The sequence below is a fragment of the Podarcis erhardii genome (genome assembly GCF_964252035.2).
Source record: "Podarcis erhardii genome assembly, chromosome: 11".
Taxonomy (NCBI): domain Eukaryota; kingdom Metazoa; phylum Chordata; class Lepidosauria; order Squamata; family Lacertidae; genus Podarcis; species Podarcis erhardii.
Genome location: NC_138501.1, coordinates 17,046,030 through 17,071,327, shown reverse-complemented (window position 1 = coordinate 17,071,327; position 25,298 = coordinate 17,046,030). Strand labels below are relative to the sequence as shown.

General features: G+C 42.3%; 1 protein-coding gene across 5 annotated transcripts; it reads left to right on the top strand.

Moving 5' to 3' along the window:
* Window positions 1-4,525: 4,525 nt before the first annotated feature.
* ZNF475 (zinc finger protein 475) lies at window positions 4,526-24,692 on the top strand. Of its 5 annotated transcripts, none has more exons than XM_081880565.1 (6): window positions 4,526-4,689; window positions 10,416-10,529; window positions 11,926-12,116; window positions 12,303-13,213; window positions 19,006-19,186; window positions 24,087-24,692. In XM_081880565.1, the coding sequence occupies exons 4-6, from the start codon at window positions 12,566-12,568 to the stop codon at window positions 24,236-24,238; spliced, it is 981 nt and encodes a 326-aa protein (XP_081736691.1). In that variant the 5' UTR covers window positions 4,526-4,689; window positions 10,416-10,529; window positions 11,926-12,116; window positions 12,303-12,565; the 3' UTR covers window positions 24,239-24,692. The 5 variants fall into 5 exon arrangements, with proteins under 5 accessions (XP_081736691.1, XP_081736689.1, XP_081736692.1 ...); XM_081880563.1 differs by having other exon boundaries at window positions 10,387-10,529; XM_081880566.1 differs by lacking the exon at window positions 10,416-10,529.
* The last annotated feature ends 606 nt before the right edge of the window (window positions 24,693-25,298 follow it).

Genomic DNA, 25,298 nt, shown 5'->3' with positions numbered 1-25,298 from the left:
AACAAAGATGAAAAATACACATGTACATATTTGTAACAAAGGCTGCCTTCAGAGATCCAACTGTGAACTGATGTAAGATGTAAGTAAACTTCTTTTATTGACTTTGAATAAGATTGTGGCGTATTCATTCTTTTTAAGAGGGATTCAAGGGAACTTACCAGGAACATATTGAATTGTATAATAGTGAGAGGCTTACACAAGCCTGCAACCAGCTATCTACTGTGCTGTGTAAAGGGGAACACACTCTGCTAAGTAAAGGAAGTGGCTAACACAAGTTAGGAAGGATATTAATAAACAATATATCCTCTCCTGCCACCCTGAACATTCTCACATGTTTTCCCTCAGCTTGAGGGAAGGCTGCAGCGTTATCGGCTGCCCTGGTCTCCTTTAGTGTGAGGGAAGGCAGCTCAGATCATCAGCGTTATCAGTTGAGATCATCGTGCGATATTGGAAGTGCCTTGAAATTGGCAGCCCTGCTCTCTCTCGCGCAAGGAGCTATATATATATATCACTGCTTATTGCTGGGTCAAAATCATCATCACGGTGTGATTTCAAAACCAATTTTGGCCAATATATTGAAAAAATTCACAGCGCTAAAACAGACCGTAAAATTTGTAGCTACCATGCAAAAATGACAAAAAAAATTTAGTGATATGGGGGAGGCAAGGTATGGGGTTGTGGAACCCCTGGGTGAGTTCCGCGGACCCCTGATGGGGAACCACTGCCCTAGTTTGCTTGAACAGCAAACTAGTAAATGCAGATGGTTAAAATAATTTTTGCTTAATATATTTGGGATAAAAGAAGATGTATACAGAGAGAAGAGGGTCAGGAAAAAGAAGACACCTGTGGGGGAGGCAGGCCAGTGTTTTTTCTCATGGTGGGAGGCTGAGAAAAGGGGAAGGCTTTACTAGGTGAGAGCTGCTAAGACTCATTTCTTTGTATGTGAATTGAAGATCAAGATAGAACGGTGATGGAAGCTATATAGATATTACTTTTTATTTTTTCCTTCGCTTTCTCCCCCTTTTTCTTGCTCTTCTGTTTCTCTCTCTCTTTGTAGTATTTTCTTTATTATTATGTATTAGATTCATTTCATTATTATTGTATTATATGTTGCATAACTTTAATAATTTTTTTTTAAGTATTTGAAAAAGATGGGTTGACAGAACGTTGAATCTGATTGATGGAGGTAAAAAAGAGGAGATGACGGATGAGATGAGAAAGCAAAGCCCTCGAGAGCGTAGCTCATAATGGCAGAGAACATAGCCAGAGGTTCTTTATGAAGAGAATTGGCCAACACAAGTACATAGCATTCGATCTAGGAAAAAAATAATCAGTTCACAACAACAGACAATAAGGCCTGGTAGTTGCTAACAGGGGTCCTCAAACTATGGGACCGCCTGTCCCACGGAGGACCTTACGGTTTTCAAATAAAAGCATATTGGAGATCCCGGGCCACAGGGAGTTTAGGCTGGCCTCAACCAGAGCCAGGGCTTTTTCGGCTGTGGCCCCGATCTGGTGGAACGCTCTGTCACAAGAGACTAGGCCCTGTGGGACTTGACATCTTTCCGCAGGGCCTGCAAGACACAGCTGTTCCACAGTCTGACCCCCTCCTTTTGTAATCCTCATAGAACTCTAGCCCAATGACTGCCATTAATTTGACTCTGAATTGATTTTAGAATGTATTTCAATTAAATGATTATGATTTTATGTAAACTGTGTTATTTTTACTGTTGTTAGCCGCTCTTAGCCCGGCTTTGGCTGGGGAGGGCGGGATATAAATAAATAAATTATTATTATTATTATTATTATTATTATTATTATTATTATTATTATTAAAACAGGGGGCCAATTTACTGTCCCTCAGACACTGTTGGGGGCCGGACTATAATTTGGAAAAAACCCATGAACTTTTATACCTCCAAAATAACCCATGCAATTCATGTTTGGGCAGTAGAAGTCTACTTACTACTATTCTCCTCCTTCCCACGCTGCTTTTATTTTTTTTGGGGGGGGGGATGTCCGGCAACCAGTGCCCCAATGTTCGGGAAATAAGTCACCCCCACTCCCAAGCCCCCTGCTCTGCCGGCAGCTGCACCTGGTTAAGCTGCTGCAGGTCGGCGTTCAGCGTCTCCAGCACCGACTCGCGCTCAAAGCTCAGCAGCCGCAACGCGTGCCCGGATCCAGCGCGCTCGCCTCCCCTGGCCGCCGGCACCTGGCTTCTCTCCACTGCAGTCTGCCCCTGCTGGCACAGCCGCTTCCGCTCCCTGGGCCGCTACTACTCGCGAGTAAGCCCAGCTGGGAGGTCTCTGCTGAGAAAAGCACACAGGAGTTGGTGGGTTGTGGGTGGATGGGTGTCAGGCCTTGCGCTCCTGCCCTGCCGTCGGATTGGGTCTACTCGGAAACAAGCCCCATGGGTTTTCTTCTGGCCACTTACTTCCGAGGTAAGGGTCACTTGGAGCATGTCTAGTCCACGGAAACACCTCGCCTCACCGGGTTTAAATCACCACGTGGGGACTGGTGGCGAGGCTTCCGATTGGCTGCAGTTTCGGCCAGGGGCCGGATTTACGAGCCTGGCGGGCTGGATCCAACCCACGGACCATGGTGTGAGGACCCCTGTGCTACCAGATCCACAGCAGGGAAACTGCAGCAGTCCTAAATGCAGATATTATGGGGAAATATAACAAATGCAATTCCCAGCTGGGGCAGGAGAGGAGTAGCAAAACAATTTTAATTAGATCTAACAAATGAGTCACGAAACGAATGAAACTTTTTGACAACAATAACAATAACAACAATTCTCTTGTACCCTGGGCTTCAGCAGGATTGAGAAGTGATAGCAACAGGTTATCAGACATCAAACCACCAATGTGGTTGCAAATTATAGATTGGCAGGGGCATCCAAAGTGTTTCCCCAAAGAATGGTTCCTACACGGCTAGGAAAGAGTTTCGTGACTTTATGTGTAGGAGGAGAGTCGGCTATTGTTTGTACACTCTTGTCAGTATTTGCATTATGTTCTTGCCTCGTTGCATCAGCTCTAGTACACGACTATGTTTAAAATAGACTCGTGTTGCTCAGCAGCAGAAAACAAAACATTGTTCTTGCCAACACCATTGGCAAACTGGAGATAATTGAAACTGAAGGGGGTTGGGGCGTGGAATTAAACCCAAAGAGGTGGTCTTGTCTTTTCAAAAAGTGTACAGTCACTGTCAACCAATATGTTCTTTTTTCTTTAAAAATATTTTTTATTAAGTTTTCAATTTTACATTTCCCAATAAACATTTTACAAACTTCAAAATATCCAATGACTTCTCTTATTCTCTTTCCATGGTTCATTTTACATATCATACATCCCTGCATATTTTACTATAAGCATTCAAATCAGTTTTCCACTTTTACATCCATCAAAAAATATTTACTCTGTTGAATTTATCTTAGTGCTGCCAGAGTTTTCAGGGGTCCTTTAGTTTTAGCTTTACCTTCCCTGAACAAAGTGCCCACGGTCATCTCCTTGAAACCGAGGAGGCATCCACAGGAGGAAATGTTGTAGTAATTGGTGATTTCAATTACCCTCACGTAGACTGGCTAAATGCATGTTCCAGGACCAGTCACAACAAAGAGGCAACATTTCTAGATACCGTAAAAGACTGTGCCCTGAAACAGAGGGTAGTGGAATTGAGCAGAGAGCAGGTAACACTTGCCTTAAATTGCATTATTCTAGTTTGTAGCTATTTTGCAGCTGGGATCTCATACTGGTAAATTCCAGGTTGCACAATTCAAGTAGAATTGCTGCTTTTGTGCCGCAAAGCAAAAAGAAAACTCGCTTCTTAAAAAAATGGACTCTTTTGCAGTAAGAAAAGTGATGAAATAACATTGCTTTGCACAACGTCATATAACTTCACTGACTTAAGGTAGTAGCCTCTTCCACATATTTTCTTTCTTTTTAATTCTTTATTGATTAAAAAATTACATATCTATACAAACATTATATGCTATCTTTTTACATATGAAGAAAAAGAAAATTATGTAGAGAGTAGAAAATTTCTACAGGAAGAAAAAAGAGGAAAAGAAAAAAATAAAGAAATAACAAAGATACAAAGAAAAAAATCAAAAGAGGAAAAGAAAAGACAAGACAACATTATTTACACAATAAAAGTGTTCATCGACACAATCCTTCCCAAACTTCTCATTGTGCTGTAATATATCCACATATTTTCTAAATGAATTCTACATGTTAAGTGTGTGTTAATAGCAAGCCTGAAGTTCTGCCTGATGTTCCTTCGCTCCTTCTCTCTGCAGCACAGTCCATTTCAATAATTCCACAGCAGTTGGAGCAGGAGAAAGGGAATTTTCATTCAAACCATCACGTTTCCCCATGATGAACTTTAGGAAAATTTCTACGTTCACTTCTAAATATTGTTCCCGCATACACCTGTCTCCCACACTTCCCAAACAATGCAGTTGACCAATCAGCTTCGCAGGAGCACTGTGAATTCACTTTTGTTGATATGTAGCTAGGCAACGTGTCAGTGACAAAAGAGAACTTGCCATTTCTGTAGCAACGCAAGATGCTAACATACTAATTTCTTAAATAAGAAAGGATATGCTAAGACCTAATGCTTTGTTTCTGCTTATTCCTTGGTGTGCACAAAGGAATCATTATGTGGGAGTTTAAGTACTGAGATTTTAAGGTAAGAACAAGGAACAAAGAGAAGAAATGTAACTACTGGGAGGTCAGCTCAATAAAACATATCCCTGTTTTGGATGAGGTTGAGCTATTGATCCCAATGAACCTCTTTTAATAGGTATAGCATGTTCATAGCATAGGATTTATTTTATTTGACCAATATGTATATAATGCTTGATTATAAAAATAATAATCTCTAAGCAGTTTGCAACTAGTGAAAGGTTTACTCCATTGCAATAAATTAAATTGCAAATTTGAGATTCCTGGTATTTTAATAGGATCACTGGTATCTATCTCATGAAGTAATATAGGAAAACTATTTGAGGGCTTTCATGTTTTATTAATGATCAAAAGGGAATAATAATAATAATAATAATAATAATAATAATAATAATAATAATTCACTTTGCCACGCCAGAGGAAGCAGCACTGGCTCCTAGTAACTTTCAGTGCCAGATGTAACAAACAGAAAAAATAAAGTGTTCTACTAATTATTTTTAAGTGTAATCCTAATCATATTAAGCTAGTGCAAAATACAGAACTTCATTTTTGAGCACTATGTAACCTGAAACATACCATTGCCTTTTCAATGGTAGAAAAGTTATAATATGATTACATCCGAATGACATGAAAATATAAGCTGATAAGCAAATGTTTCACCATGTTCACAGTGTGCATAATCATCAGAATTAGAACTAACAGCTCTTTGAAAGTGAACTCTGACAATTCTGTCCACTGGATGTAACTGTAACGATTTCCAGGGACACATTTTTGCTAGAAAAGTCAGACACTATGTATTTGATCATCATGGTAATTTTTCCCTATTATTTGTTTCATTTTATACTGCCATGCATAACATATTCTGAGATTACTAAGAAGACTAGTTAAATGATTATTTACAGTGTGTATATTTGTTTCTTTTCATATTGCTGTGAATATTTGGAAATTATTAAGAGGACTTCTTAAATGATTATTTACAGTGTACACAGCAAGCAGATCCAACACACACGCACCATTTCTTCATTAGATATTTAGCAATTAAGTCTTTGTGTTTTTAGTCTGAAGAAGAACAGTTTGGCTTCCAACCGGATGAAGTTGTTTATTTTTGGCAAATACGGATTTTCATTTAATATACCATGCACAATCTTGGTTGCATCCCTTAATGAAAGTCGCAGCGTATGGAACTATGATATACTTCTCTCTAAAACCTCAGATTTTAATGAGGTGCTGCTATGTGGGGAACTGCAAGACAGGAAACAAGGGCCCTTTTGCAGTGATGAAAATTAGGAGCAAAGTAGAAGTTGCCTGCAGTGAAACTGGCAAGGCTTAGTGGGGATGACTGAAGATATCTCTGCACCACACATGATCAAATTCAGAAACCCCATAAAAACAAGAAACATTTCAGGAGACTCAACCTCCATGAAGTAAAAGGCATGTAACATGGATGGTTAGACCTTTAGATGTAATCACAGAGGTTGTTGTTGTTGTTGTTGTTGTTGTTATCATCATTGTTGTTGTTGTGCCCTGCCCATCTGATTCAGTTGCCCCAGCCACTCTGGGTGGCTTCCAAGAAATACAAAAGCATGATAATGATAATGATAATGATAATGATAATGATAATGATAATGATAATGATTTATTTATACCCCGCCCATCTGGCTGGGATTCCCCAGCCAATCTGGGCGCTCCCAACCAAATATTAAAAACACAATAAAACATCAAACATTAAAAACTTCCCTAAACAGGGCTGCCTTCAGATGTCTTCTAAAATTCAGATAGTTGTTTATTTCCTTGATAGTTCCCTTATTTCCTTTCTGATGGGAGGGCGTTCCACAGGGCGAGCACCACCACCAAGAAGGCCCTCTGCCTGGTTCCCTGTAACCTCACTTCTCGCAGTGAGGGAACCGCCAGAAGGCATCAAACATTAAAAATACCAAAATATAGAGAACACCGGCAATTCCTGTGATCCACGAATCCCTACTCTGCCGTAGAAGAAACACAATATCACTTTGAGCCATCCCCTCACCCTAGCAAAACTGCATTCCTTCCTTTATGGAACTTCCAAGTCAATTCTGACAATGGCCAATAGTGTCACACTTCTCCTTTTTTCTTTTTTCTTTGTCTAAACACTGCTTAAAAACAAAATTTAACAGCATGTATAAAAGAACAATATACAGTCGAACTTTGAAAGTCAAACGGAATGTGTTCTGGAAGTCCATTTGACTTCCAAAACGTTTGAAAACCAAAGTGTGGCTTCTGATTGGCTGCAGAAGCCCCATCGGACGTTTGGCTTCCAAGAGAACGTTAAAAAACCACTGCACTCACTTCCAGCGTTGCGGCGTTCAGGAGCCAACACCTTTGAGAACTAAGCTGTTCGAAAACCAAGGTAGGACTGTAGTTATTTTGATGGGTCTAAACAGAGATTTCAGTCTTCCTCAGCAACCCACAGGAAATGATTAAAATAATCAGAGGCCTTTCAGCAAGGCCTTTTTGTATCTTTAGCTACATCTCTTGATCTGAAAAATCAAAGCAGCAAAAATGAAGTTATACTGCATATTTTTCCAGAGAGGAGAGGTACTGGCCAATGTTTGTTTGATTGTTTGCCAGTGTGGAAAATCTGGACCTCTGAAGCTTGTGAAATCATATTGATGTATCTGCCGATAAGCAGCAAGAAACCAATAAATTTCCAAAAACAAAAGGAAGGAATCTAAAGGCAGCAATACAAATTTTTCACAGTTAAAGCTGAAGGAGTTTTGTTTGTTTGTTTGTTTGTTTGTTTGTTTGTTTGTTTGTTTGTTTGTGAGTGCTTCTGTGCAATGATATATCATGTTGTTGTTGTTGTTGTTTAGTCGTTTAGTCATGTCCGACTCTTTGTGACCCCATGGACCAGAGCACGCCAGGCACTCCTGTCTTCCACTGCCTCCCGCAGTTTGGTCAGACTCATGTTTGTAGCTTCGCGAACACTGTCCAACCATCTCGTCCTCTGTCGTCCCCTTCTCCTTGTGCCCTCCATCTTTCCCAACATCAGGGTCTTTTCCAGGGAGTCTTCTCTTCTCATGAGGTGGCCAAAGTACTGGAGTCTCAGCTTCACGATCTGTCCTTCCAGTGAGCACTCAGGGCTGATTTCCTTAAGAATGGATACGTTTGATCTTCTTGCAGTCCATGGGACTCTCAAGAGTCTCCTCCAACACCATAATTCAAAAGCATCCATTCTTCGGCGATCAGCCTTCTTTATGGTCCAGCTCTCACTTCCATACATCACTACTGGGAAAACCATGGCTTTAACTATACAGACCTTTGTTGTCAAGGTGATGTCTCTGCTTTTTTATATCATATATATCTGATATATCATGATACTCCTAAAACACTTTAAGAACTTGGTTGTTCTTCCATTCTTCAGTCTGAAGGCAGATAAAGTGAATCCCCACTTAGACAGGGATTACGTTCTGGTGCCACACGCAATAAGTGAAATTTGCAAAAGTAGGGAGCACCCTCTAAAGAGCCTTTAAATGATCTCTCTGCTCCTCTCACTCCACTCCAGATAAAAAATACTGCAACTAAAATATCCACAACTGGAATTGAAGCTCTGGGGCTGGCAGGAGGCTGGAGGAAGTGCAGGAACGCTGTTACTGCTGCACTACAATGGTGCTGTGGTTTAAACGACTGAGCCTCTTGGGCTTGCCGATCAGAAGGTCGGCGGTTCAAATCCCCGCGACGTGCTGAGCTCCCATTGCTCTGTCCCACCTCCTGCCAACCTAGCAATTTGAAAGCACACCAGTGCAAGTAAATAAATAGGTACACCTGCAGCAGGAAGGTAAACAGCGTTTCTGTGCACTCTGGTTTCCATCACGGTGTCCTGTTGCACCAGAATCAGTTTAATCATGCTGGCCACATGACCTGGAAAGCTGCCTGTGGACAAATGCCAGCTCCCTCGGCCTGAAAGCGAGATGAGTGCTGCAACCCCATAGTCGCCTTTGACTGGACTTAACCATCCAGGGGTCCTTTACTTTCTTACTTTTACAATGCTGTTAGGCATGGAGGCTGAGCAGCCTAAACAAAGCCCCGCTGTATCACCAGTCTCTTCTCTGCTCTCATTGAAGCCCTCTTTCGGCTCTGGGGAGGGTCTCCCCACACGTCATGAGGACATAGCTGTCAACTATCCCCCTTTTTTAAGGGAAATCCTATTCAGAATAAGGGACTTTCCCTTTAAAAAAGGGAAACATTGACAGCTATGCATGAGGACCCTCCAGCTCTCTCTCACCATTTCCTGATATGAATGTACTGTATTTTTCGCTCTATAAGACGCACCAGACCATAAGACGCACCTAGTTTTTGGAGGAGGAAAACAAGAAAAAAAATATTCTGAATCTCAGAAGCCAGAACAAGAGGGATCGCTGTGCAGTGAAAGCAGCAATCCCTCTTGCTGTTCTGGCTTCTGGGATAGCTGCGCAGCCTGCATTCGCTCTATAAGATGCACACACGTTTTCCCTTGCTTTTTAGGAGGGAAAAAGTGAGTCTTATAGAGCAAAAAATACGGTAATTATTTCCCAGCGCCATGCATTTACACAGTCGCACACAAGTAGGGGGTTGCCTGTATTCTTTTCAAGGGGCTTTCCCTAACAAAATTCCTATTGAATAGAAATCAAAATGGATTGCGGCACTGTGGCTGATCTAATTACCTAGCGGGCATGACGACGTTTCTTTCAACCCAAATCAGTGTTAAAAGGACTCAGGACTGACAGATGGATTTCTGTGAAGCATTTATACCTGGTGGGATCCTGAGAGATGGGGGAAGAGAGAACCTCTTCTTTACAGATAATTTTTTTACAGATCAATGGAGGAAAAAAACTAAAGAGCCCTCGTGTGTATGTACATGAGTTTTATATCCAAAGACATCCATGAAGCAAACAAAAGAATCCTTTTCCTGTGGAGTTTTCCCTCACATGAAATCTATACATTTTAGCCGACTGTCATATTTCCTCTCGCCCCTAAGCACTTGACCGAACCATTAGGATTACTGCTTAGAGAAAAGGCTACTCTTGGAGATTAGTGAGAACCATATTGTGAGAGACTTTGAAAAGATTAATGGAAATTTAAACCACAGGAGAGCTCTTCCTCATAGAATATATTTTTTTGAAATGTAGATGAACTAAATTTGGATTAGTTGCTCTTCGGTTGTGAGATATTACATATGAAGTAGCGCCTTCTGGCAGCATCTAGATGAGCTTCTGTATTTCTATGCATTGTCTTATTTGGATCCAGATAGTCCATTACATTGAAATTTATTTTCATTAAAAGCACATGGTTTATGAATTAAGGCCATCGCGGAGGACTGCTGATGGCTCAAGCATTGTCCAAAAGAAGAACGATGACCCATATTTGGCTACCGCTCGCTTTTGTCTTCGCGTTCAGAAAGAAAGATACACTTTGTCATGCCTTTTATAGAGAAAACTTAATTTACTTTTAAAAACCTTATACGCTTTCTAGTCGACAGGAAACATGATGGAGGGTTTCAGATTTACGGATGTGAACTTACAGGACATTTCCAACTTGGCAGAAAGGAAAAGAGACCAAATGGTGTAATCCCCCAAATAAAGCATAAATCTATTATGAAACGTATCCAGCAGAGATCTTGGAAGTCCAACAAGAGGCTATATTGTTAACAGGTTGTTTATGGTTTCTCTTCTTGACTGATTCATAGCTTGACTCATTCAACATTCTTTACCCCAGAGCCTGCATTACTGCTTGAAATTATTGTAAAGGGGAACAGCTTGATCATCCATGATACACATCTATCCATGGAAAATGGACTGGTGGATAAAGCCTTAGCTGGGTGAAACACAGGTAATGTTCCGAGATACTCCTTTCCCATGACCCTCTAGTAAGCTTTGCCTTTTCTTTCTCCATGACTTGAAAAAGGTTTCACTTACTCACAGTTATCTGGGGTCTCCTAAAAAAAGTTTGGGGCACATTCAAGTTGCATTACTACTTACTGAACCACTTTTATTATTTTACCGTTATTACAACTACTACAGCAGCCGTCGAGGGCAAGAAGGATAGTTCGCCACAATATGCAAATGCTTTAAACATATCATTTGCTTCCTAATGATACTGCAAATGGCAACCCACTAGAAAATACTTAAGCCACACATTCTGATGTCTAGCTAGCAGCGTTCCATCAATGGAATTGCTGTGGGGAACATCATAGGAACTAGCAATGTCTTCCATGACAGGAAAACATTGCAATTAAGGAACACCGATGTATCAGTTTGTAACAACAATTCCAGGAGATCAACTCTTCAAAAAGACATATACAGTGGTACCTCAGGTTAAGAACTGAATTCTTTCTGGAGGTCTGTTCTTAACCTAAAACTGTTCTTAACCTGAAGCACCACTTTAGCTAATGGGGCCTCCCACTGCCGCCGCGCTGTCGGAGCACGATTTCTGTTCTCATCCTGAAGCAAAGTTCTTAACCTGAAGCATTATTTCTGGGTTAGTGGAGTCTGTAACCTGAAGTGTATGTAACCTGAAGCGTATGTAACCCGAGGTACCACTGTACATATGAGAAGGAAATATTATACATATATATGTGTGTGTGTGTGTATAATGTTTTGACTGTTAGTTGAAACAACTTCCCGGTTATATGGTTTACATATCCTCCAACATTTCTCCAATGAGAAAAGGGATGTCCTGTTCCATAACAACAACAATAATAATATTTGTTATTTATTTATACCCCACCCATCTGACTGGGTTGCCACTCTGGGTGGCTTCAAACATATATAAATACGTAATAAAACATTAAACATTTAAAAAAACTTCCCTGTACAGGGCGGCCTTCAGATGTCTTCTGAAAGTTGTATAGTTACTTATCTCCTCGGCTTGGGAGTCGCATAACTCCATAGCCTCCAACATTTCTCTGATGAAAACAGGACATCCAGGGCCTTTTTTGCAGCTGGAACTCGCCAGAACTCAGTTCTGGCACCTCTCAAGTGGGTGCCATTGCTATTATAAGATGACAAGGGAAGCAGGACTTTCCGAGATCAAATAAGAAACCAGGATGGCTTCTGTAAATCCAGGACTGTCCCTGGAAAATAGGGACACTTGGAGGGTCTGACTTATGAATTCAGGCAAATGCAACGGACAAATGTTTTAGTAGCTACTGTGCCTTCTCAGTGTTATGGACAGGATTTACTTGGTCTTATTATTACAGGTGTTTTATTTCTTTTGTCTTGTACAGAATCAACTTAATGTAACACACGAGGCTGTACAATGTGGCAACACCAATAGTTATTGCTATGAATGCAGAATAAAAAAAAAATGTTTGGAAGAATGACAGTGAGGTGACCGACAAAAACTACGCAAAAGCACAAACCTATACATGCTTACTCAGAAGTAAGCCCCACAGTGGTGAGTGGGGCTTACTCCCAGGTAAGTGTGTACAGATTGCAGCTGAAATGTTATATATGCAGAAATGCTCAACATAAAAATATTGCATTTCGCTACACTAATTATTTTACTCTCCCTCTCTCTTTTTAAAAAATGTTTTAAAACAATTAAACATCTGCCTACAACTTACTGTGTTTTTACATACATATTCCTCCTATTTTTTTCCAGGATTTTAAAAAAATAGACACTAAAAAATAGTAAAACAGAAAAAAAACACCACAAAAAGGCAACATTGCTGGGAGTGTTAGAACATTGCAAATGTGCTCAGATCTATCACAGCTGCCCTCTGTTTTAGGATCTTGTACCTCTTTATCCCAGAGAGCTTCATTGTTTTTAAAGGAACAACAGGTCAACCAAAAGACAACCACAAAGTCCAAACAAGAAACACTACATAAATCCAGACATCCTGTTAATGGAACATTGTTGACTTCATGGAAACGGCTTTAATGAAAAAGACTCTGAGCAAACACAATAAAACACTGCCCAATGCTGGAAAAGTCCTTGCTAATATCTCCACCAGCTCGTCTTTAAGACAGGCTTCAAAATCCACTGTTTCAGATCCTTCCATGCTCTTGTCAGGAGTGGGTTTAAATTCTACCCTTAAAACAAGTGCTGGGAAGAAGAGGCCGGGGACTGTGGTGGTATCAAAACGATCAAGTAGGGGGGGCATGTCTCAGGATCAGTGGGATCGGCCCGTCATTCCCCCGAGAAGACCTGGCTTCAGGATCTGCCATATCTGTGGCAAAGAGTTTGGGTCACAATCTCTTCCTATCCACGAGCCAAAATGCCTGGAGAAGTGGCAGATAGAAAACGATAAGCTGCCCAAACATCTCAGAAGACCACCGCCCATTAAACCTCAGGCTCTTCTTGGAGGATCTCTCGGTACGATGGCTGAAAACGCAGCAGCTGCTCCAAGTTACAAGCTCCTACCCTGTGAACACTGTGGCCGTACTTTTCTTCCAGATCGTCTTGCTGTACACCAAAAGAGTTGTAAACCAAAAGCCAGTTCAGGTCCTTCAAGCTACAGCTCCTCTAAATCACATAGATCCACTGGGCCTGCATCTTCCACCTCAGACAAGGTAAATTAGAAGGCATCACACCTACGAAAAAAGCAAAATTGTTTCCTGTGCAAATTCCACCTTGCCATTCCAGTGCCATTGAAGTTAATGGTAAAACCTTCACTATTGACTTCAATCAAGCTAGGAGATCATTTCAGGGACTATAAATGAGTGAGTAGCCTTAAACAAGCCTAAGGTGATGCCAGGGTCACTTTCCATGTTCTGAATAAGTTATCAGCAGAAATGCAGATTTCATAGTAAGCACATTGCTTGTATAAGAAAAACATCACAACCATGGTTTTTGTAGTGATGGTAGCAGTGATTTAATTAACATGAAGTTCAGTGTTTATATAAACCATATTAGACATTTTTGGTTTCTAAAATGCTATAGATAACGACAGAACGATGTTCAAGTTTAAGGTTGGTGGCTTAACTCAAGTTTGCGACGCAGCACAAATATAGGCAAGCAGATGGCACAGATTTTCCACTGAAACTCATGTAGAAACCATAATTAAAACAAAAAAGCACTTAGAGCCATACCAACATATAATTCTGCTTGTGAAAGGACCCATGAAATCCTTTTCATATATTCTGAATGTTGGTTTAATGGATGTGGACAGATGCTTGCAGTTCTCGTCCTACGGAGTTTGCAAGGAATCCTTCACCTCAGCTTGCCCTCTAATTGTGATTTATTTATGGGAATTCGGGGGATAAAATATATTTGTCAAGCAGCCGATATGAATAAAAAGGCTGTGAGCATCTGCTAAGTGCTATAAATTCAAAGAATCCATCCCCTTGGAGTACAGGTTTTTACTTTGCATCTCTCTGAGGTTGAATTAACATGTGCAAAGTCGAACAGCATTAGATACTTTTGTGGGAGTTACTCAAATAGTGTACAAATGGACATTACATGAAGGACACTGCTGAGTGAATTCAAGAAGGTACCTCAACATCGTTTGTTGCTTGGCTTTCTAGTCAGAAAGAAGTTGTAATTCTTCTTGTCGTGAGCCAAGGCAGAGAGGACTAAACTCTGGCCATGTTCTCCGTAGCAACAATTCATGATGTATTGTTATGTTTCATATATTCCTGGGCTTCTCTTTGTGGTTATTAGCCACTTTTATAACAAAAAAGGTCAATTCTATATGAAAGGAGAAATGGGAAGGAATATGGAAGACAAAGAAAAAGCAAAAAAATAATCTGAGTAATACGATATCCTATAATTTTAAATCTGAAAGTGACGAAGAAGAAAACTGGATTCAGATATTAACCAACTCCCCCATTTTTAATTGCTGTAACCTTCCCCCCCAAAATGGCCCAAGAATCTACAGAGAATTCACAGCTATCTATTAATTACTGGCAATTCTTTATGTAATTAGGGGGCAATCGTCAACCAGATGAGGGCACAGAACTACATTCAGAGTCCGTTTCTTCCACCCACCCACCCATCTCGGTGCATGCGTTCATATAAAGTTCATGTAGTGGCAACATCCTAGCATATAGTTGTTTAATTTATTTGTTTATAATAACTATTTTTTAATGTTAGCTCCTTAAAATATGGCAGGTTTAAAAAGGAGTTTGAGGGCTTTTGGGAGGGGATCCTAAACAAAAGACTTACTGAAGTATTTCACTGTAGGCATACTATTGAATTATGGCGTATGACAATAAGAATTTGTCTCCCTTGGCATTTTCTTGCAATACTTGCATTTCCTTTGTTTCTTTTCTCTGAACCTTCTCATGGGATTAGCATCTTCATTGAAGTCAGCCAGACAAAACATTTGGGAAGGTGGCACAGCTATATTATAAATCTGAACCAACTTCAAACCAGTTTAAATGTCACGGCTTCCCATTAGAGGATTCAGGGAATTGTGGTGCGAAGGAACTTGGTATGCCCTCAAAAACCGATAGCTTCCTTTGTGTGTCAATCGAGTTTGCATTTGAAGTATAGAATGCTGGAGAAAGGGAAAGACACTTACAACCAAGCTCTCTTGAGCCATACTTAGCCAAGTTGTTGAAGAACACGCTCTATTCATCTATGGAGGTATAAGATTGATAGGTGTGAAAACAGGTCAGTGGAAACTGCCGTTGGCCTTCCTCTACAAAGTTGGACTGAAGGGGACAAAAAATTAGAAGGGAAAGATAGTGGTAGCATAGAGATGGAAGGGAATTGGGGCTAGTGAAGATCCTGGTTTGAGTTGAACAGAAAACATTGGGTATGTCTTTGCACATACACATTTCCATCCCATAAAGAGCAGGACTGAAGAGATGGCAGACCATAACTTCCACAATGTATTTGGAACGCTTGTTCTGAAGGATTCTCTAAAAGGTCTGGTCATAAGAATAATCATTGCTGTTCCCCTCAATTAAGCAGGGCACAGTGCCCATAGCAGGACAATAAATTTGTCCCATTGCATTGTTATGCTAGACCTCATTTTCTTCTGATTCCCTCACCAAGTGTTTCCTGAATTGTAGAGTCAAGCCAGTTTGCCTGTAATGGGTTTGTTAGGCCAAAGTTGTTATTTTGTAATCCAATTGGTAATGGAATGAATGGGCTCATTTGGATTAACTAAGCCTGATTATATCTTCAGTAAACAGCCTAAGCCTCATAGACTTTGGCTGTGCTGGTCAGTTTTGATAGCCCTGTTCTCAAATCCGGCTTACTGCTGCAATGGAAATGTAAACAACCCTTCCACAGATAGTCTCAAAATCTAGTTCCCCGCTGCAAAGAAAGGGGGCACAGTTATTTTGTAGGGCATATGTCTCCATTTCCTGCGTAAATCACAATTGCATGCTTTTGATGTCTTTTTCGTTGCTCTCTTTGTCAATATATGGTAAAAAATTTCATTCTGAAATTTCATTGGTTGTATCTTGACTATCTGGTGCTGCCATCTGCTGTCTTTTCCCTGTTCTATGTCTGTTTCCAAAATAAAAGCATATTTTGGCCTGCCGTCTTTTCTCTGTCACTGCACAGAACCAAAGGTCCAAATCTTTTTCTACTTCAGTCTTTGCCAACTTGGTGTCTTTCAGATGTTTTGGACTACAACTCCCAATAGCCATTTGTTGGCCAAAACATCTGGAGGGCAAAGGTTGACAAAGTCTGTTCTATGCTGTCATTAGAAGCTGAGCCACTGGAACCATGTTTTCCCAAAATGTGAGGAGTGGGGGGAGAGCAGAATTTTGAACCCTCTGTGCTTCCTATCCTTATCTCTGCACTTAATTTCCGGCATTAGGTAAAGGTAAAGGGACTCCTGACCATTAGGTCCAGTCGTGGCCAACTCTGAGGTTATGGCGCTCATCTCGCTTTATTGGCCGAGGGAGCCGGCGTACAGCTTCCGGGTCATGTGGCCAGCAAGACTAAACTGCTTCTGGCGAACCAGAGCAGCTCACAGAAATGCCTTTTACCTTCCCGCTGGAGTAGTACCTATTTATCTATTTGTACTTTGACATGCTTTCAAACTGCTAGGTTGGCAGGAGCTGGGACCGAACAATGAGAGCTCACCCCGTCATGGGGATTCGAACTGCCGACCTTCTGATCAGCAAGTCCTAGGCTCTGTGGTTTAACCCACAGTGCCACCCGCGTCCCAATTTCCAGCATTATTTCATTGTAAAAACTTTTCAGCAGGAGAAAAACAGTGTTGCACACCACCCCGGCCCTTTGGAATGAGGGACAGTGGAGAATGAGGTGTCTCTATGATATATGGTTTCTTTACTCATATATACAACCTGAGCCTATGATGGAGGGATTCACAGCATTAACACATCAAGAGGGCCTTGGAATCCAACAGAAATCAGGCATGGCTCTCGCTCCTTGGCTTTGCAGCCTGCTCCTTCCTTCCAGCTTCTAGCTCACACCACTCAGCTCCCAACTCTTTGTCTTTCTAACGAACAGACAGTTGAGGGAGGGGGTCATACCCCTGTGTCCTCTGGCACAGAGCCACTTCCTTTGTTACCTCAATGACCCATACTTATGCCAATAGTCCAGCTATTCCAGGAACTGAATCCACGCTGGATGCAGGAATTAGAAGGGGCCCAGGCATACAGCCTACCAACCCGCCCCCCCCCCCAAATCTCATAACAGTAGCTTTTGTGGTCATTCCATCCAATACGTCCAAAAGAAGAAAACAGTTACAGTGGGAGGCAAGTTGAATTATGTTTGCTTCTATGTGTCAAAGAAAGGTGAGGAAATTGATTGTGGTATAACATGCAATGCCGGGGGGGGGGGGGAGAGATTCAGCCATCAACGGCAAATCTTTTTTTCAGGTCATGTATCGTATTCTTCCATCTCTTTCCTCTTTGTCTCTGCCGGAAGTGACAGGAATCAGGGGGTGCGGACAGCAATAGCAAGAGGAAGACTGGGGCTTGGAAGTTCTGGGGCTTGGCAGTGGGGACCTTGGAGGATGCCAATGTCTGACAGCAATGCCAACTCCAGGTGCTGCCAATGGTTTAAACCATGCCTTATTGGGGTAGTAAAGGTAAAGGGACCCCTGACCATTAGGTCCAGTTGTGACCAACTCTGGGGTTGCGGTGCTCATCTCACTTTATTGGCCGAGGGAGCTGGCGTACAGCTTCCGGGTCATGTGGTCAGCATGACTAAGCTGCTTCTGGTGAACCAGAGCAGCACACGGAAACGCCGGTTACCTTCCCGCCGGAGCGGTACCTATTTATCTACTTGCACTTTGACGTGCTTTCGAACTGCTAGGTTGGCAGGAGCAGGGACCGAGCAACAGTAGCTCACCCCGTCGCGGGGATTCAAACTACCAAACTTCTGATTGGCAAGTCCTAGGCTCTGTGGTTTAACCCACAGCGCCACCTGCGTCCCTCTATTGTTGTAGTAGCATATACAAATTATCGGAACGGAGACTGAGTAACGAATAAACTCTCCTATTCTCCTTCTGCTGTAAGGGAAATTTTCTGCCAATCACATTTTCTTCAATTTTCTCCAGTTTTTCCATTCTGCCCTGGCCCCTAAAGGTTGGGGATTCCTGCAGAAGAAGAACTCGTGCCTTGCATTTATAAGATTCCAAATTGGGTCTCAAAATCTCAGCTAAAGGCTCTTTCGTACTTACACTAGGAAATATCACATACGTAAGCCCCTCAAGAATTGTTTCCAGTCACCATTGTGGGTACTTGTCTAGGTAGACCGTGGTCCAGCTTAGTAGAAGTCATTCATCATACCCACCAAGTGCCCTGGTGAAAACGGGACACCCCGTTTTTTCATGTGAGATCATGGCGGCCATTTTGGGTGTCACGCTTATTCACTGCAGTCTCTCACCACAAAAAGTACTTTTTTCTGGCGTGAGATCACAGCACAGGTCACATGACTCTCTCGGAAGACACACATCCTCATTTTTTATTTGAGAAAGTTGGATGGTATGTCATTTATCATAATGTTTAAACAAGCACCCTCTGCAAATCATTATTCAGAAAAAGCTACACCTTTCTGTTTGTTTTTTTGCAACAACCGAAGAAGCTATGATCTTAAGTCCCTTTCTTACCAACATTATCTTGAAGCTTGCCTGCCATCTCCAAAGTAAATTTCAAAGGACTATTTGTTCCTAAAGTGCCCATTTGAAAGCTCTTAATATTAACCACTTCAAAACTAAATATAGTAACAGGTGTGAATTTTCTGCCAGGAATTCGCAACTGAATCCATATTTTTCAGGCACATTATTAAAATGTGTTATAAAGCATAAACACCCTGCATCTCCACCCTCCACTTTGTCAGCGGGATTCTTTCCAACAGCACAGACTGCTTGGGTTTTAAATGATTTTCTAAAATCAATTGCCTTTCTTTTAACTGAGCTTGTTGTCCACAGCCTGCATTTATACGGCGACCCCCAACCGTTATTTGCTACATTTGCGGCCGAGAGTATGGAACTCAATCCATAAGCATCCATGAACCGCAATGTCTGAAAAAATGGCACATTGAGAATGATCAGCTGCCAAAACACTTAAGACGACCTGAACCCAAGAAGCCAGAGGTCGTATCCATAGGAGGTAAGTTACCATCTTGAAAGATAAACACAGAGACAGCAGGAGAAAGGGCAGCATAAACATCCGTGAAAACCTTGCACATTAATTTTTACTTTAACCGATCAAAGCTATGCTATTTACCTGGTTTCAAGTCTTCTCTCATTTAACAAAATCAATGGGATTTATAGTGCGGAAGTCAGCGCCTCGCTATTACAAGTTTCTGTCTGCGTTTGCATATCAGCTTGCCATCTGGAATCAGGGGTGTCAATATTTTTTTGGAGGGGTGCACACCATTTGAATGGCAATGTCCATCAACCTTGGGGAGGCCCAGCCCCCCCCAATATTTTATTGAGGGGGAGCCAAAGAGACCTTGGCCCCTTGGAGATGGCTCCTATGGCTGGAATGATTTCCCCTCTCACTGCATGCTGTTCTGGGGGTGCTGCCCAAAAACACCACCCGCAGCCAATTTGGGGGGATGTGTGGGGAAGCCCCATGCTGCAACTGGATGAGCTTGCACAGTGCTTCTGCTGGCAGGGGTTGTGAGGTGGATCCCGGCCTATATTGCCGAAGGCCTGTTAATTATACTCATTCACATGTTAGCATAACACTTGGAGCCACCAAATTCTGTGGCACATGGTCTTCCATCAATAGAGGTGCCATCAGGAAGCACTTGAGAGCAGAAGTTTGGGATCTGTTCAGAAGGGGCCCCAAACACAACAGGACTGGACTGGCTAAGGCAACGGATTGAAGGGAGCTTAACCACATCGCCATCGAAAGAGCGCTCACCCCCTGCCACCAGACAGTTATGTCTAGAGACTAAAATTACCTAAATACACCTCTGCCCAGCACAGACCTTGAAAAGGTAGCTGATAACATCACCTCTGGAGAGGGTTTACATTGAATTGGTGTAAGCTTCAAAAACATGTCAGTGTGTTGTAGGAATTGCTCCTTCTGGTAATAATGCCTTTCCAGAGGCTTAAAGAGTCAGTGTGGTGTAGTGGTTAAGAGCGGTAGAGTCGTAATCTGGGGAACCGGGTTCGCGTCTCCGCTCCTCCACATGCAACTGCTGGGTGACCTTGGGCCAGTCACACTTCTCTGAAGTCTCTCAGCCTCAGTCACCTCACAGAGTGTTTGTTGTGGGGGAGGAAGGGAAAGGAGAATGTTAGCCGCTTTGAGACTCCTTCGAGTAGTGATAAAGCGGGATATCAAATCCAAACTATTCTTCTTCTCTTCTTAGAAGCACTGCTTTTTTCGGGGGGGGGGGGGTGCTGCTACTCACCAGCAAGCAGGGAAATGGGCCAGAACATGGGGGAGGGACATGGCCTGACATCAAGGCTGGGCAATGAGGATGGGTTAGCTGCTTGATGTTCCCTCACCCACCCACCTCTAATAATAATAATAATAATAATAATAATAATAATAATAATAATTTTTTTATTTATACCCCACCCATCTGGCTGGGTTTCTCCAGCCACTCTGGGCGGCTCCCGACAGAATATTAAATACAGAATATTAAAAACAAAACAAAAAACATCAAACATTAAAAACTTCCCTAAACAGGGTTGCCTTCAGGTGTCTTCTAAAAGTCGGATAGTTTTATCTCCTTGACATCCAATGGGAAGGCGTTCCACAGGGCGGGCGCCACTACTGAGAAGGCTCTCTGCCTGGTTCCTAGTAGCTTCACTTCTCGCAGTGAGGGAACAACCAGAAGGTCTTTGGAGCTGGACCTCAGTGTCTGGGCTGAACGATGGGGGTGGAGACACCCCCAGGTGAAGAGGCCTCTGCTGCCCGGGTTTGGGAAGCAGGTGGCAGGGCTACAGGACACTGTCAGAGCATCATGCCTCCTTCACTGAGCTGGGCAAATGTTTCCCGGGCTTGGGGAATGAGATGCCATGCTCTAATGCCCAGCTTTGGGAAGGAGGCAGCAGGGCTCTGGGACCCTGTCAGAGCATTGTGCCTCCTTCTCCAAACTCAGAAAGCATTTGGCCATCTTAGGAAAGGAGGCGTGATGCTCTGAAAGGGTCCAAGAGCCCTTCCACCTCCTTCCTCCCTCTCCCAAAATGGTGGCAGTGCTGTGTACCATTGTGTACCCTTCAGAAAAAAGCACTGCTTAGAACTGGATGGTTTTCAACTTTCCTTATTCTAGCATTTGGAAGAGGAACACCTAGAATATAAATTCAACAGAGCATATAATTATTGATGGATGTAATAGTGGACAATTGATTTTAATGGTTATAGTAAAATATGCAGGGATTTAAGATATGTAAAATGAAGCATGGAAAGAGAAGAAGGGAAGTCATTGGATCTTTTAAAGTTTGTAAAATGTTTATTTGAAATTGCAAAGCAGAAAAGTTAATAAAAGTTATTATTAACAAAAGTGAAAGAGGAATATCTAGATAACTAGATGTTGGACTCAGCTACATTGGACTGCAAGAAGATCAAACCTATCCATTCTTAAGGAAATCAGCCCTGAGTGCTCACTGGAAGGACAGATCCTGAAGTTGAGACTCCAATACTTTGGCCACCTCATGAGAAGAGAAGACTCCCTGGAAAAGACCCTGATGCTGGGAAAGATTGAGGGCACAAGGAGAAGGGGACGACAGAGGACGAGATGGTTGGACAGTGTTCTCGAAGCTACCAGCATGAGTTTGACCAAACCGCGGGAGGCAGTGGAAGACAGGAGTGCCTGACGTGTTCTGATCCATGGGGTCACGAAGAGCGGACACAACTAAACGACTAAACAACAACAACATTGGCAAAAAGAAATCACTTTATACATGTTGTTTATGCATTCTAACTCTGTGACACCAGATGGCGCTGGGGAGTTCCGTTTTTGCCAACCCAATTTCTCATACAAAGTTTGCAACGCTTTTAACTGAAACGCTTCTTTGATGTGAATCTAGATCCAGCCTTTCAAGCCTTCATATAGATCAGGGACGCCGGAACAACGTTGCCAAGCCACAAGCTGTTTTTCTAATATTTGCATTGCCCCACACTGTTCGAAAGCCACTCGATCATTGGGCTGCACATTTGTAACATCTTTCGCCTACCAGTACATTCAGTGGGTGCTTCTCCCACAGCAGGAATACCTTTTTAAATGAAAAGCAGAACAAACCAAAATGATACTTAAAAATGTAAGCCAGTTTTCCATGATTACGGTGATTAACACCAAAACAATGAAAACCGCAGAGGTATCTGAAACTTTGAAGAACTAAGTAACAAAATCTTAGACAGGTTTTACAACTGTATCATGTGCAAGGCCTCTGAATACAAGTGAAAATCTGTGGCAGATTCCACTCTTACATATCGAAAGCCAACTATGGGACTCTCCTGGGATTCCATCTTAGCTGGGATCACCCTGAAACTCTATGAACTGCCTTATATAAACTGGTTGCTATTTTAAAAATGCTTTGCAACGATCACAGGGAGCCCGTTCTCTGTATCAGCTACAACTACAATCAACCCCAGTCAGCGGACAGAGTTTTTAAAGTGGAGGAAAGTGACCAGCAAAGAAAGGGTTAAGCCTCCCCGTCTCCATCATAAAGCACTTTCCCCCCAAAGTATATATATTTTTTGCAATGGAGAAGTAGCCGTCAGGCTAATGTGGCTGCAATGTAATGTGCAGTTTGGCCCTGAATGTTCCAAAGTATATAGAGAACACATTCATTTCCTGCAAATGAGAAGAATACTTGCTTCAGCCAAAAAAGGAACTCCAGTTGGTGAAAAGGAATATTAGGAACAGACGCATTAAGAGATCTAAGGCTTACTCTCATATGAAGCATTGAATGTGAATCACATTACAGCTCTCGGGGTTCTTATGGAAAAATCTGTATTTTTACTTGTCATATAAACAATGGAGTCGCGTTTGTGTGTGTGTGTGTTTTAAAAGTACTAGTTTTAAACAGATTTGGGCTCAGCCACTTGCATGCAAAATATAGATAAAACTTTCCAGGGCTCCCCCCCCCCCCAGCCGGAGCTCAGTTCCGGCACCTCTCAGGTGGGCGCTGTTGCCATTATAATAAAACAAGGGAGGTGTTCTTAGTGAGTTCTGGCACATCTTTTTCTAGAAAAATAGCACAGGTTGCTCCCTAAAGTACCATACCTTTTGGCAAAGGAAAACTATTCTCTGTTTCAAATAAAACTCTATAATTTTTTCACTATGCACTGCCAAGGAGGATTATACCGTAAGGTGTGGAAGCTGTTGGTGTGAACTTATACAGTTGCTGTACAACCTCAGTTCGAGGTAGCTTGGTGAAAAGAGGCTTGAAACCCATTTTAAGGCAAAAAGAGAAAGCAGGGGTTTGGATGCAAATTAGCCCATTTGAAATGCCCCAAATCTCTTGCCTTAATTGCAGATACTGCTCCAGCTGTATCTAGTTGGACGACAGGGGGTTGGGTGAAAATGGACTTAAATTGAGATTTTTGCCTGTCTGGGTCTTTGTGTGAGCTCCCCTCGAAGTTACAGTGAAAGCAGCTTTGAAAAATGAAGCAAAATTGGATTGCTGACCCTAAGAACAGCACTGGGAGGGCATAATGAAGTATATAGAACACTCTGTGCTTTTCTCTTCCATCTCTTCGGTCAGTTCCCATTGGCTCATTAGGCAGCATTTGTAAGAAGGCCAAGTGGTGAAACTCACTGATATTTAAGTGTAGGAAAATGTGTTAATAATTAGTTAAGAATGTGTAACACAGCACATGCTGAAATGCTTTCTCCGTACATGCAAGATGATTCAGTTTGTAGTTAACTTTATTTGACCCCTGAGACAATAAGCAGAGTTTTGGTGGGTTTTCGCTCTCATAAGGACTGTGATTTAGTTAAAACTGAAAGGCTCAGTCAACAGGTATTTCCTGAAAATATTTTCCATGCAAGTGGAGTATGGCTCTCCAGAATGAAAACTGATATTTTCTCTTCTTAATTTTCCAGCCAAAGGTTACTATGATCTGGATGCTTTAAACGAGTCTGCCTGGCAAAGTGCCCAGGCCCAGTTAGTTCCATGCAATATTTGTGGTCGTACCTTCCTGCCAGACAGGCTGATCGTTCACCAGCGCTCATGTAAGCCGAAGACACCGAAATAAAATGTTCCTCCTTTCAAGCCAAAGTTTTTAAAGAACAAGACTCTTCTCTGACCTAGAGGTCAGAGGTCTCAGCAATGAAGAATCATAGCACTATGTCGAATCAAGTTCCAAAAATGACCTGTGTACGATTAACTGAATATTGATTATGTAGGTGAAATATGGACATGCCATTTCTAACAGTGTTTTGCAGCAGTGGTATTGACCACGTGGTCCATAAGGATGATGGGAGTTCAACATTTCCGGCGTTCTTCAGAGCAGACCGTGGCCTTAAGACTTCACAGTGAATACCATTGTTTCTCGAACACACTCTGTTATGAAGTAGCTATGCCTTTTCAGACCCAAGAGTTAGTAAATCATGTTTAAGAATACTTCTTTTTACTAAGGATGTTTCCGTTCAAAGGCCCTATCTGCAGCAAAATGAGGACAATAAAAGCTTTGGTAGGCTTCTTCAAAAGTGGGCATTCCATGTGTTTTGAAGACTAAATCTCCAATCTTGTTTCTCAGGTATTGACTCTAATGTTAGAGTTTACAGGCATCCATCCAGTCTTGTCTCCACAATATGAAGGAGCTTGGGTAATGGTCACATTTTCCTTCAATCTCTGTGACAAGATTTGAATGTCAGCTTTGAGGCTCTGGTACTCAAGTTCAGTCCTGGCACCCATCTTATTTGCAGGATATGGAGAATCTCGGAAGTGTGTTCCCTTCCCCCAAAGAACTTCAGGCAGGGTTGGCCCAACCCATGAGGCAAGGTGAGGTGACCGCCTTGGGTGGCAGGTTCCACAGGGGGAGGACATGTTGCCTCCAAAGAATGCATTGCTTACTACTCTGGTGGCACCCACAGCTGCATCGTGCTCATTGGATGCTAGATCTGCCTCCTCCTCCTCAGTAGCCCCTGCTGTGCCTTCTCTATAATGGCCTCTCAGCATATAGGAGGCACTGCTGGTCTCTTCCCACCCCTAGAGAAGAAAGGGAGAGGGGCTGCCCTCTGGGGTCTGCACCCACCACACATGATTCAGAGCAGCCCCCCTCAGGGCAGCCTTTGGTTCCCACTTAAGGTCCC